Source organism: Amblyomma mixtum, chromosome 2 (genome assembly GCF_055824585.1).
Source record: "Amblyomma mixtum isolate Tamu chromosome 2, ASM5582458v1, whole genome shotgun sequence".
NCBI classification, from domain to species: domain Eukaryota; kingdom Metazoa; phylum Arthropoda; class Arachnida; order Ixodida; family Ixodidae; genus Amblyomma; species Amblyomma mixtum.
In genome coordinates this window covers 25,763,742-25,777,701 of record NC_143013.1, presented here as the reverse complement: position 1 = coordinate 25,777,701, position 13,960 = coordinate 25,763,742, and the positions used below count along the sequence as shown (strand labels likewise).

Here is a 13,960-nt window from a genome sequence, read left to right as displayed (position 1 = left end):
TTATCGACTAGAGTTGCATACTTTACGTTAAAGTTCAAAAATGCTTTTTAAAAAAGTTTATAACATTTTTAAGTGCTCACTAGACACTGCCGAGTCCTGACTTACTGCAGGCACAATCACAGAAAGATGTCTGCTTCATCTGTAAGCGGCTGCCCACTCGTACCGCTGGTACCAGGTGCAGGTGGCCTCTCTACTTATTACTCATTCGCCGGTACCACTCGTGGGACACCCCTCAGCTTTACTCCATGACATAGGGTGCACTCCGAAAGAGCAGTGCAAACATGCAAGCGCGAAAATTTTTTCCCATGCTGAATAGCAGTGGACTGGTGCAATTGAAACAGATTTCTTGACCTCTGGACAAAAAATCAGCCACCAGGTTAGCATACAGGTAAGGTTCTAAATGTAATCTCGCTTTACGCTGGTATGAGCGTCTTCTTAGCAATTGAAATCATAATCAGTCATAATTTGTAGCGCTTAGCCTATGCTTTTCTGGTCATCAATCCAGAGAAAATCCCAGACCAAAATTTTCGCATAGTAATTTTTATTAAAATAAGGTCATCTCAAAAGGAGAGAGAAAGAAAAAAAAAAACAGCAGGCAGAGTGTAGGTGACACACTTTGGGTGTTTTCAAAAATGACATAAGAGAAGCTCGAGTCACACACACACACGTGCTGTTACCTGTTTTCATGCAGTGCATCAACAGAAACACGTGAGCAACATGTCGCTTACTCTGACATACCCAAAAAAAACCTCCTGTATAGATCTGCATCATATTTACAAATGAATGCGCAAGCAGCACTCTTGGGTTCACAAAGACCAAACTCAAATCCACTGCCTCACTTCTGACACCTGTTTGCGAAATACATCTGTAAACATGACATAGTCTACTAATCATGTGCTGCTATGTACATGTTTGAGGAAATAAAATTACAAGAAGAGAACAAAATCACTCGTTATCGCAAGATACAAGGTCGTTGAAGAAATGGCCTTGCCGGGGGTGAAGCAACGATCAAGTGACTCCATCAGTCCTGGAGGAGGAATGCAACAGTAAGTCGTTTTGAAGGCATGCGTGAAGAAACAAGTTTTCACTGTCTTTAATCTTTCTGACCACAGTATATATATATATATAATATATATATGACGTTTATAAAAATAAATATTGAAACAACACACATTCACACCAGTCTTCATGACTCGGCATCAATTGGACCAGCGGGTGCAAGTGCGATGCAGCTTATTTCGGAACAGAGATTCACTAAACAAGCAAGCAGTACAGAAATGTGAGGACAGAAAAAGGAAAAATTGGAAAGCGGGCCACAACAACATGATGGCATTTAGCAGCAAGTCACAACATGAAACATGACTCGGTCAAAGTGGTATGAAACGGCAAACAACTACAGAGCAAGTGTTAAACCAACAAGTTTCACAATGGCTATTTACAGTTTCTTCAACACTGCGTAAATGAAGCCTTTCCAAACATTTTTATATATATATATATATATAAAATGTATCTGTTAACGGCAACTTAAATGCAGTCGCATCTGATATGTTGTTTCAGAGAGACAACTTGCGTGCGTGTGTGTATGCATGTTATGGAGCACTTGCTTAGATGTACAGTTGCATTTTGAGCAGAGAGTCTCGCCTATATGTACACTGGCGGCAGCTTTGGCTTCTCCAGGTAGCCGGGCTCTTGTTTGAAAAACTGCCCACCACACAAATGTCTGGCAGCGGCTTCTTGACAGAGAGAACACTGCGTCGCCAAGCACTCTTGCTGGAACACGCAATGTCTGTTTTGTTTCAAGCACAGTTCTGGCAGTAGGTGGTCTGAGGCTGGCATGTGAATGATGAGGCGAGATGAAGCGAAGCCTCTGCCTTCAGTCTAGTTGGCTCCTATGCTTTTTAGCGCTTGGACTGCATTGTGGGTCTCAGGAGTAGTGATCCATCAATCCAGAGGTTTGGCCTCTCCAGCATCGAACGCCACAGGGTCACTTCTTCACCGTGAGAGTCCATCCAGTCCACATCGCGTCCGTACAGCTTTCCTGTCAGAGGCAGAAAATGAAATTGCATATAGCACATGGCAGACATCGCAGTTATAGCAAATTATAAAATGCGAGAAAGACGAGAGCAGGCAACACTGTTATTTGCCAGTAGCAGTGCTACTGATGGCAGCATCACTGTCAGAATAGTGGCAGTCCGTTTTTTTTCAAAATGCTTTCAGATGATGAAAAAGCAACATTAAATTGCGCAAGAAACAGTGGCTAGTTGCAAAGAAGAAAAAAATTAATGTGCCCGAAGTTTCTCGCAACAAAATAAACCCTCTGTTTTGCGCACAGTCCTATTCATAAAATGTAATGTGCCCACTCTGGGTGACATAGCCCAACTGCCACTGTCGGTTCAGGCTCGACTTCCTTTGCCGATTTCAAATATAAATTCCTGTCAAAGCCACATGTTTCGCTCTGGCTACAGTCATCCTAGGAAACTTATCTGCCAGATTATGCCAGCAGATGTTGCGGAAACCAGCTGTACCTTAAATTTCATAAGCAATTATTTTATTTACAGTGCACTGGTAACAAAATTAGACATCTTATGATAGGCAGTGAATAGTTCCAAGGGACCATCCGCAGCGGCTTCGATGCAAAGCAGGTTAGACCTAGCAACGCCTAACAAGCGATGCGCTGTCAGCACACCAGCGGGAGCAACGCCATTGAAGAAGTGTGTCACTAGCATGGATGCAATCTATCCTCACTTCAAGGTCATAGATAAACTCATTAAATATTAAAATATCAATATATCTAACTATTTCACGATCCTCTTTGAGTCTGATATATTTGTGTTTGACTGTAATGTATGTGCATATATTGTGTATTGTATTCTTTTATGCACCCCCCCCCCTTCATGTAATGACTTCTTGGGCCTTTAGCGTATTTAAATAACTGAAATATCAAACCCTGAAATCAAATAAGAATTGAAAAGATTACAATAATCCATTCATATTTGAAATCTTAAACATCCCCAAAATTTTGCTAAGGAATCAGTCATTCATATGTTCATTCATTGAACCAGATATGGGCTTCTCAAACTGGGTTCCTTGACACGCATTTTTGGTTCCCTGAGTACCTGAATCTGCGCATCCCCTCCACCACAATATCCCTTATGTCCACTTTATTTTGGGGCTGACCACACTGCAACTACTGTAATTACTTTCACAATAACAATCACAATAATTACTTTCACAATCATTGTTATTGAACTTCGGCATTTTTTTTAGTGGCTGCGCATCTGCACGCTCCTTTTTGCATGCAGGCTAGGCAGGAAGGGACAGAAGCCAGGACACGTGAGACTTCTCAGCACATTCTGAAAGCTACCAGGGTTCCCCGAGGCCAAAGAGGTTGAGGCATCCTCAACTAAGAGGCATCCTCAACTAAGAGGCATCCTCAACTAAGAGGCATCCTCAACTTAGAGGCATCCTCAACTAAGAGGCATTCTCAACTAAGAGGCATCCTCAACTAAGAGGCATCGAGTATCGCACCTGTCCCCAGGCCAAGCCGTACACCACCCAGGAAGTCGTTGCTGGTGATCTTGTCATAGTCCCAGATGGTCAACTCAAGGCAGCGGTCTTTCAGCTCGTCCAGGGACACGTCGGGATAGACAAAGGTGTGGTTCCACTTGGGGTTGCAGCACTTCTTCACCACGGGCGTCTTCTGCTTGCTCCCTTTGGTCCGGTCTGGAAGCAGGTAGCTGGGCGCAGAACAAAGCGTGGGAGAAGGGAAATGAAGAAAATTCACTTCCTCATTGAAGAGTACAATTAAGGGAACTGTAAAGACATATCGAAGTTGGCCGTATTGAAAGATTATTGCACTTTAATGATAAAGGCTTTACTATAACTGAAAATTGAGCTTTTAAACGCTAGAAAGTACCAAAAAATGAAATGCAGGTACAGCCACTACCGGTCATTTTCACAAGAAAACTGCAATGGCATCAAGGCCGCTTTTTTTAAAGTGGATTTTCAAGGCTAGGTCACACTTGTATTCACTACCAAATACAATTTCTCAGCAACAGATGAGTCTTTTAGCTATATAGCCACATAGAGCCAGAAAATCTACTAAGACTACTAATCCACTACTAAATCTACTAAAAACTAAAAACAGAAATTGGATGGATTTGTCCTCAGTGTAGCTGTAACTTTTTGCGCACCACACCTATTGAGTCAAGTGTCAACACTGAAATTGCAAGAACACTGCCTCTGCAGAACAGGGTCAGTGCGAGAAGAGGGTGCTACCTTGAGCACTATGATCGACAGGTTGTGTGCAAAGTTTAAAAATACTCCCTCATGAGGTTGACAAAAAGAAACGGCTCCGAAAATGAAGTACAGTCCTTTTGCAACACACTGAATGGCATTACATGTCCCAGAAGTGGCCTGGATTGCTCAGAATGGGTCACTTTGCACCATCATTCAAACTGAATGATTTGAATATGTTTGGTTTATGGGGGTTTAACATCCCAAAGCAACTCGGGCTATGAGGGACACCGTAGTGAAGGGCTCCGGAAATTCCGACCACCTGGGGTTCTTTAATGTGCACTGACATCGCATAGTACACAATGTGAAATTCTAGAGGCCCATGTGCTGTGCGATGCCAGGCCACGGTGACATTTCTTGAGACGTTAAGCTGTGCTGGTTGCTAAAAAACAGACTTTACCACACACAGAAATGATTGGAGGAGTTTCTGGGCGAAAAGCTTGTTAATCATCTAGCTCTCGTACACATGCCAAGTGTTGGGTTCTTCAAAACACAGCTTGTGACTGGGGTAGCTGTCGGAAGCCAAAAGCCTCGTGCATTTAAAGCATGCCATGGGCTAACTGGTGGCTGGTCTCGGAATGCAGTTTCTCTAGCATTCCTGAAGTACAACAGACAAATGGCGGGTATAAGTATCTGCCTTTCCAAAGTAAAATTATAGTTGATCTCTAGCATATGTTGTATTTTACTGTCTCCACTCCATCATCCTTCATAGGCGCCACAGAAAATACATTTCTAGAGCCTTACGTGTGGTTTTTAAGTCTCCAGACAAAAGCAGAAAAAAAATTTCAAAACAACAAAACAGGAGGGAAGGAATAGCATGCCTCACACGAGGTCAGAAGAGCACAGAGTGAAGATATGCCATCATTTCACAAATTGTTGTGTCCCCTTATTGCTTTTGTGTGTGTGCGCCCCCGCGTCCTCCTCCTAACGACAGTTCGCATCCTCCTCCTAACGACCACTCAATCCTCCTCCTAACGACCGCTTGCCCCTCGTCGCACGCTGTCGCCGGATGCCCCCCCACGGTGCGCCCCCGCACCCTCCTCCTGTTCTGGGAAGCCACTCCCTCCCGTGGACGCTTCTCCACTCCCTCCTTTCTTCGGGCGGCCAGTTCGGCTCCTGCCTCGGTCGACGCTGGTCGCACCCTCATCGGCTTTAAATAAACGAAGTCTTAAAGTACCGTGTGCGTCTTTCGCTGCATTCAACACAGCGACCGGACACGACAGTGGCGACGAGAAAGTGGATTCGACCCGCGCTACGCAACGCTATTGACAAGCCATGGCTACGCGAGGGATACCAGAATTCAACGGCTCATCGTGGTCATCGTGGGTTGGACGCCTTCAGTTCTACTTTGAAGCTAACAACATCACAGACCCAGCCTTGAAGAGGGCCAACCTGCTGACGCTGTGCGGGGAGCAGACCTACGATACTGTCTGCACCCTTATTCAGCCAAGCACACCAGCGGCAGTGTCTTACGACGACATCGTAAAAGCGCTGCAAAAGCACTACGACCCAAGGCCATCCGAGGTCTACAGCCGGGCTCGCTTCCAACGACGAGATCAACTGGAAGGAGAAACTGTGAGCACCTACGTAGCCGCGCTCAAGAAGCTCGCTGCCGACTGCAATTTTGGAACGCTGTCGACAACAGCTACCGGGCAGGAGGGAGACGCAGCTTCTTCTGCTAACACCACCATGCTTCCCTTGGACGTGATGTTACGCGACAGATTTGTGTGCGGACTGAGTGACGAGTCACTGCAGCAGCGCCTGTTCGCTGAGAAGGACCTCACATTCAGCAAAGCTTACGACATCGCCGTTCGAGCGGAGAGCGCCGGTCACCAGCAGAGAGGGATTCGCCGGAACACCGAGCCGGTACACCAGACAAGCAACCAGGTGCGCAAGCCTTCTGTTGTTGTAAAATCGGTCAAAAAGGCACAACGCTGCTGGCGGTGTGACGACCAACACAACCCCCAGGGATGTCGATTCCAGTCAGCCACGTGTAATTTTTGCCACAAGCGAGGGCATATCGAAAGAGCATGCATTACGAAACGGAGACTTGCCAAGATACAGTCACCTTCCCAGCCTAATCACAGCGTCAACGCCTCAGAGAATACGCCGCTATCTGATCTCCATGGAACAACATCAGCAACACCATCTGTGTTGTACGACCTGAACACCATGAATCTCGGCACGCGATCGAAGATTTTTACAGAAGTAAGCGTACATCACCAGCTGATTAAGTTCGAGGTGGACTCCGGCGCAGCCTGTACTCTGATCAGTGAGGACACGTTCCGAACTTCATGGCCATCTGACGCACCCGCCCTGCAACAAGACGACACGCACCTGCGAACGTGGTCAGGACAGAATCTGCCACTATTGGGCTCTGCCAACGTGCAGGTTAACTACAACGGCCAGACCCATACGCTACCTCTGCTTGTTGTGAAGGGCACAGGATCAAGCCTTCTAGGGAGAAACTGGTTTTCTCCACTAGGCGTGATGATATGCGGCAAACATCAAAACGCCGATGCGCTAAGCCGTCTGCCACTAGACGCAACTGTTGACGAACCATTTCCACCAGGAGACGTTCTGATGTTCGAAGCACTGCCAGAACCTCCGCTTACAGCAGGCACAGTTGCAGCATCTACGCAGAAGTGCGCAGCTCTCCGGCTAGTTTACACAGCTGTTCAACAAGGCAACGTGCATAAACTCAAAGGGGACAACTTCGACGCTTACCGCAGGCGAGCTACAGAGTTGAGCACCCATCGCGGCTGCATCATATTTGGGTCCCGAGTTGTGATGCCGAGAGAACTACGCGCACAAGCTATGTCTCTCATCCACGCCGGACATCGGGGCATCGTTGCAATGAAAAAGTGTGCCAGAAGCTACATGTGGTGGCCTGGCATTGACAACGACATCGAAACAGTGGTGCGAGAATGCAAGCCTTGCCAGAGCAGCCGGAGCGCCCCGCCGAAAGCTCCTGTCCCAGAATGGGAAAAGCCAGACACACCATGGCACACACTGCACATTGATTTTGCAGGACCAATTGAGGGCTGCACTTTCCTTGTGGTCGTAGATGCCTACACAAAGTGGCTAGAGATAAGGCAAATGGGACAGACGACTTCGGCAGCAGTCATTGACAACCTCCGATCACTATTTGCAACGTTCGGCCTGCCGCGCAAGGTAGTGTCGGACAACGGAACACCGTTTGTGTCTGCGGAGATCCTCAAGTTTTATCGCGACAACGGGATCTCATCAGTTACATCGGCCCCCTACCACCCAGCGACAAACGGACAAGCCGAGCGCTACGTAGCCGAGCTAAAACGCGCCCTTGAAAGAGATCAGACAGGCTCGCTGCAGCGCCGCCTTGCGCGCTTTCTCTTCAAGCAGCACACGACGGTTCAGAGCACAACAGGCGAGACCCCCTCGAAAATGATGTTCGAGCGTGAAATGCGAACCCAGCTCACAGCCATCCTCCCCGAGCCAAAGGCAGAGACGTTCCGGGAAGAAAAAGCAATTCCGCGCTGCGGCACGCTTAATGAGGGGCAGCGCGTCCTCGCCCGACAGTTTCTGAAAAAGCCACGCTGGGAGGAAGCTACAATTGTCAGACGCATAGGCCTGCGCTCTTGGCTCGTCAACATACATGGCACAGTAGCACGCCGACATCTCAACCAGCTGCGTAGATTTACGACGCCGTCTGAGAGCTGTCCGCCAGCGGAGAGAACACGTGCACCTTTTTCCCACATAGCCTGGCACCCCTTCCCGGAAGAAGAGACTTCGCCCAGGACAGACCTAGGAGACACAGCGAACAACAGCCAGCCTACAAGTGTTTCCCCCCCGAGCGCACAAAGCCAGCGCGCCTCCACGCGTGAGCGCCGACCCCCTGCACGATACCAGGCAACTTTCTAAGGGGGAAGGAAGTGTTGTGTCCCCTTATTGCTTTTGTGTGTGTGCGCCCCCGCGTCCTCCTCCTAACGACAGTTCGCATCCTCCTCCTAACGACCACTCAATCCTCCTCCTAACGACCGCTTGCCCCTCGTCGCACGCTGTCGCCGGATGCCCCCCCACGGTGCGCCCCCGCACCCTCCTCCTGTTCTGGGAAGCCACTCCCTCCCGTGGACGCTTCTCCACTCCCTCCTTTCTTCGGGCGGCCAGTTCGGCTCCTGCCTCGGTCGACGCTGGTCGCACCCTCATCGGCTTTAAATAAACGAAGTCTTAAAGTACCGTGTGCGTCTTTCGCTGCATTCAACACAGCGACCGGACACGACACAAATAATACCATGAACCTTCTTTGCTTTGCCTCTCTTCTGTTCAAGAATCACCTGAGCTTAGGAAAACTGCCCTTTTTTGCTTTCGGCAGCATTATTTTTTGTTGAAGAAATGCAAAAAAGCACAGCCTCTAAATAAAACAGGTGTGCCGGCTTGCCACTTGGGTACGAAAACCAGGCTCTTTGGGTTCTAGTAAAGGGTGGAAAAGCGTGTGAATCACAATGTTCCCGAAGGTTTCAGCCTTTGAAATTGGCAGAAAACCAAAAACCTGTTCTTTCTTTTCCCCATTTAAGCCTGAGAGCATTCGGCTAAGGTGCACTCTGCTACAAATCATGACAGACTATTTCCTTTGCCCACTTGCACTGAACACCTAGCAATTGCTGCAGCAGTAGTTCCCCGCTCAGGCCTTGCAGGATGCCCGTCAGCAAGGAAGAAAAATGCGCACCTCTTGCAGAAGGGGTCCGAGGTTCCGTTTGAGCGCGTGGCCGTGAGGTTGCGTGCCTCCTTGACCAGCACGTGCAGGGAGCCACGCACGGGACCCTGCTTGATGCTGCGACTGGTCACGTCCGGCGGCATGTACTTCAGCGCCAGCAGCAGGTCTCCCTTGTAGCTCAGTGGAACCTCGGGGCACTCAAACTGCGTTCAAAGCCACATCTTCAACGTTACAAGCCTGACCTTTAAATCTCTACCACAGTGCCCCAATGTAGGTGCTGCAGGTATGTATAAATAAATAAACACCTACAGATAAGCTCACTTGCAGCTCTCCAAATGACACTGCATGCAAAATTGGCATGAGTCACAATACCGTAAGTTGGTTCCTTCCCGTGAATGAAAGCTGAGCAGAAATCCCGAGATGGCAGTCACTAGCAAGACTAACTTGTAACCGCTTTTGCTTCAGTACGATAGGTTTTAGCGCAAAAGGCACGCAGTGGACAAACAAAGATGGTGCACACAATTTAGGCGCTAACTTTCAAAACTTTCGAAAAAACCCAAAAACGAAATTGATGCCCACACTGCAAGGAATGTTCACAGACACAAAAAAGGTAAGAACAAAACAAAATACTTAAAGAACATTAACATGCCCAAACATCTACCCTCGTCAACTGCATTTGCCAGTGGTGAGCATGAAACCAAGAGCTGAACTTCTTTCCTTAACACAGAGCTTTCAGAAAATATTTTCACAGAGGAGCACTGATGCAGCAACTGGTCTTAGCGCCCACAGTCCTTCTGCTTGCTATCTCCAGGTCGCTAAATGCGCAAAGGTCAGTTAAATGGAAGTACCAAACACTGGCAGGTGTACCTCTCCTGAACTTCACAGTCAAGCGCAGTCTTTGTTCTCCACTGCCTGACAGAGACGACCACCTCGAAAGGTGAATGTAATTTGCTGGAACAATGGCCCTTGCAAAAACTTTCCTGAACTGTGGAACAAAAAGCTGCCCTTAAACGCTGTTTCTTAAAATATCTTGTAGTGGTTACTGTAGTACTGATATGAAAACTTGCAACAGTTAAAAGTATTCAATATCTGTACCTGTATCTGTTTTCAATAAAATCACATATGCTAGTTTGTCCCGCTTTCCTTATTGCAGAAATTTTTCATGCTGCCTGCTCTGATCTCTTTCAACTGTGCTGCTGCCTGTGCATGTCAGCATGGAAATGCCAGTCACTAATATTCCTCAAGTCGTTGGTAGGTTCACAGCTAAACAGGCCTAGAAATACCTTTGCAAGCTTTGAACTGAGTGAAAAATGACAACTCTCAAACCGGTTTTGTCTTAAGTGCAGTGCAAACCTAGGGTTTGCAGTGTGCAAAAACACAAATGAAAAAACCTTCGAAGCTATAATGTCATGACAGAATTCTAGCTTTTAACAGAGCCATCGATGTTGTAAGAGAGACACCATGAATATCTTTAAGCTCAAACATAAAGATTAATAACTTACAATAAATGCTACACTGTTACCAGAGACAGATATAAATAAGGTCCCTAATTTTCTGTGCAGAAAATTTTTAATTCCACGAATTCAAAACAAGCAATCCTTCCTATTCTGTACAGGACAAAATTCACATGCAAGTTTATTTTTGCAACATGCCTTGCATATCCCAAATTGTGGCTTCGCTAAACCTGAAAGTGGCTACTGGAATTCGGCATCTGATTGTGCCTGGCATTCTCTTCGCTTGAAGAATGACACATGTTCGATGCAATGACCTCACAACAACTACCGTATTTACTCGCATAATGATTGCACTTTTTTTTTCAGAAAATTGACGAAAATTTAGGGGTGCGATCATTACGCGGGGTAAAGTTTTTACAAAAAATTTTTGAGCACCGAAAACGCAAACAAGTCGCAGGCAGACAACCCTTATCACACGGGCGCGCTACCCGCGGTTACGCCGCTAAACGCGGTTATCGCGAACCGAGCTCGGCGATCTCGGCTTACATCGTTAACTGAGAAGGTAGAGTGCGAAAAGCGCAACAGCTGGCCCGATTCAAGAACGTACTTTCTTTACACTAAATCATGTTCCAAGAGCAATGCATCAAAATAGGCAGTATGTATAATGCTGCGTGACGGCGCTTTTATGCAGCCTTCGATCTCGTCCCATAGCGCGGCAACGGCGTACAACAGCAACGTCCCGCGGCGGTCAAGCTACGCATTTTACCGCCGTTACGCCGAAAAATGTCCGGTCCCTGCCGCATCGTTGATGTACGTACTTAGGAGAAACGTTCGCAGCGCTCTGAGCACTGGATTCCGAGCGCTTACCGCAATGGTTCCACCCGCGAGCGCGGCGGACGACGGCACTCTATACTCCCTAGTCGTCGCTAGGCCAAACTTGTTTCGTACAGAAGCCGCAGTGGACGGCGCGTTTGAATTGACAAATGCTATAATGAATGTTCTACTTATAGCGCTGCCTTGCTGACAAACTCATTGTTTCAGATTAAAAGAAATGTATAAGATCAATTTCAGCGACGCCTTCGCAGCGGAGCTGGCCAAGCAGATCAGGTCACTCGCGCTGCAACGGTGGCAGCTGCTACGCAGCTGCGAATGTAAAACAAGCTTGTATCGCAATTATAGCTCCTACCAGCAACTCGGCACAGGCCCGCGATCCTCAAGGAGGATTCATTTTTGACGTTCCCGTATATCCCAGGACTTATTATTTACGAGAACAATAAAGTTTAGCCGGATCACCGCGTCACTTCGTTCGTTGCACCGCAACCCAGAACGGTGGCAAGACTTGCGACAACGGCGAACCGTGATTCGAGATAACTGCAGTTAAGTTTGGTATCCCCGGTTAAGCATAACCGCATTTAGACTGCCCATGTGACCGCAGGTCAACCAACAGGTGGCTGCCGCTGCAATGCTGACAGAGCAAGATGGTAATCTGCAGTGCCACCTGTCAGACAGATAGCAAGTACGATCATCGTCGGCTGGACTCAACATCGTCGACAAATTGCCGCGGCAAGTTTGGGGTGCGACCATTACGCGGGAAATAAAAAAAATTGAATTTTACCAACAAAATTCGGGGGTGCGATCATTATTCGAGTAAATACAGTAGATAATCTTTGTCACGTTGCCTTGGCACACAGTCCAACACCTGCTGTGGTGATCACGCCTGCAAGCGGAACGCAATCCTACTGAAGTTTGACACCTGCCTGCCATTCACTTTCCTTCCTGGATAGCCTGATATCACAACAAGAGGAAGATCGCAGATCGGATGCTGTGCATTACTCAAAGCTAAAAGTGTTTCTTGCCACTACTCTTAATATTGCACTCAAAGGGCACCAGTATTGCGACTCTTCCCTCCAAAGGTTGTGAATGTGTTGTCGAGTCCCACTGGACTATAGTTGAATACAACTCAAGAACGAAGCGCAAACACCCCCCCCCCCCCCCCAAAGGAAGCCCTTCAGCCAATGGCGTTGACCGTTTGTCATGATGCCGCGGTCTATCCTATTTCACAGAGGTACCTGCCAGCCACCTGCGATGCCACTCTAGGGTATTAACTGCGACGTCATGACAAATGAAATGATCAACACCATTGGCTGGAAGGTTTTCTTGTGGAGGTTTGCCACTTCTTTGAGTTGTATCTGACTATAGTTTGCTGAAGAGGACAGAGGAGCAAGCATGTCAAGGTTTGTTTGTTGCTTAACCTTTCAAGAGAGTTGACATTTTTAAATTAATCACATTCCCATTGTTCTGTCATTCTTAATAATGTCTGCAACAATATCATAAAAAAGTGATGCGACTGCTAATACACAATTCCACAAAAAAAATGCTAAAATTTGCAATATATTGTGGAATTGTGAACAACTAGAGACTCTAGGTGCAACTATCTCCACACATTTAAATACAAAATCTCTTACATAGTCAGCATGAGGCAACTTCAATCCACCACCTCGTTTACAGCAAGCAGTTAACGCCATGACAGCTGCCACCCATACTCGTAGTTCTTTGCATAGCTAACCATCTCCGTCGCACACTGCATTCATTGCCCAACTACAGGAAGAAGACTACCTACAAAATCCTCACAACACAAAACTAGGAGGGCAAGCTGACTTATCTAAAGTGAATTTCAAAACCCCTATCACCTAGCTTCATGCTTTCCTCTAATCTTTTCTGCTCAATGTCCTCAGAGAAGAGCGGCAGTCCTAACCTTTCACAACAAACCATCAAAATTTCATAAGGTTTGCAGAAAAACAAACAAGAATACTACATTATGTGTAAATGCTTAGTCAGTACTGTGGAGCTCAGGTATGTGGACCATTGCAGGGCCTTCTGCAAAAAGAATGAAGACCACACCATAAGAATAGCACTCAGGAAACGTGGGAGAAAGGCCTGTGTCAGAGCAGATGCTACTGCTGAAATGTCAGCAAAAAGTATCCAGCAGCTCACTCAAGCCATCACCCTACAAGGCATAAGATTAACAGAAGACAATGTTACGAGGGCACCTGTATGACAAAGCTGTGTGTACACCATTCATGACAAACTTTTTGAATAAGTGCCATGAACCATAACCCTAAGTATGCGCAGTAGGGGGGGGGGGGGGGGGGGGGCGGGGGGGCAGTTGTCCCCTCTAATAGACATGGGGAAGGGGGTGGCATATCTTGCATGGGAAACTTTGATTTCCCTGTAAAGCAGCCAAAAAAGATTTGCTACTTTGCACACGCAGGACAACCTCAAGAATTGTGCCGATACTAAATTCAAGCCATCATAGTGTAGCGGACAGGTTCAGAAGGTAATTTTCAACTTTAAGTTCCCTCCAGAACGCCCGAAAAGAAAGCTAACGGCACTCAATCTTCAACATCAGCGCAGGAAAGGATCTGCATTTTCTGCACTGAATGTAATGTAATGCGGCCAAACAATGGAAGCATGGCAGCCCACAAATGGTGCTCGCTTCTTCCTAAAGAGCGAAGAA

At 47.1% G+C, this 13,960-nt stretch overlaps 1 protein-coding gene across 8 annotated transcripts in view; it reads right to left on the bottom strand.

The window, feature by feature from the left end:
- Positions 1–524: 524 nt before the first annotated feature.
- LOC149358740 (uncharacterized) overlaps positions 525–13,960 on the bottom strand; it is a 441,725-nt gene continuing 428,289 nt past the window's right edge. For all 8 annotated transcript variants that reach the window (XM_089570912.1, XM_089570917.1, XM_089570918.1 and 5 more), the window contains 3 exons: positions 9,002–9,192; positions 3,529–3,737; positions 525–2,038 (listed from right to left, as the gene is read on the bottom strand). In XM_089570912.1, the coding sequence (XP_089427038.1) occupies positions 1,899–2,038; positions 3,529–3,737; positions 9,002–9,192 (540 nt within the window). In that variant the 3' untranslated portion in view covers positions 525–1,898. The remainder of the gene's footprint in view (positions 2,039–3,528; positions 3,738–9,001; positions 9,193–13,960) is intronic.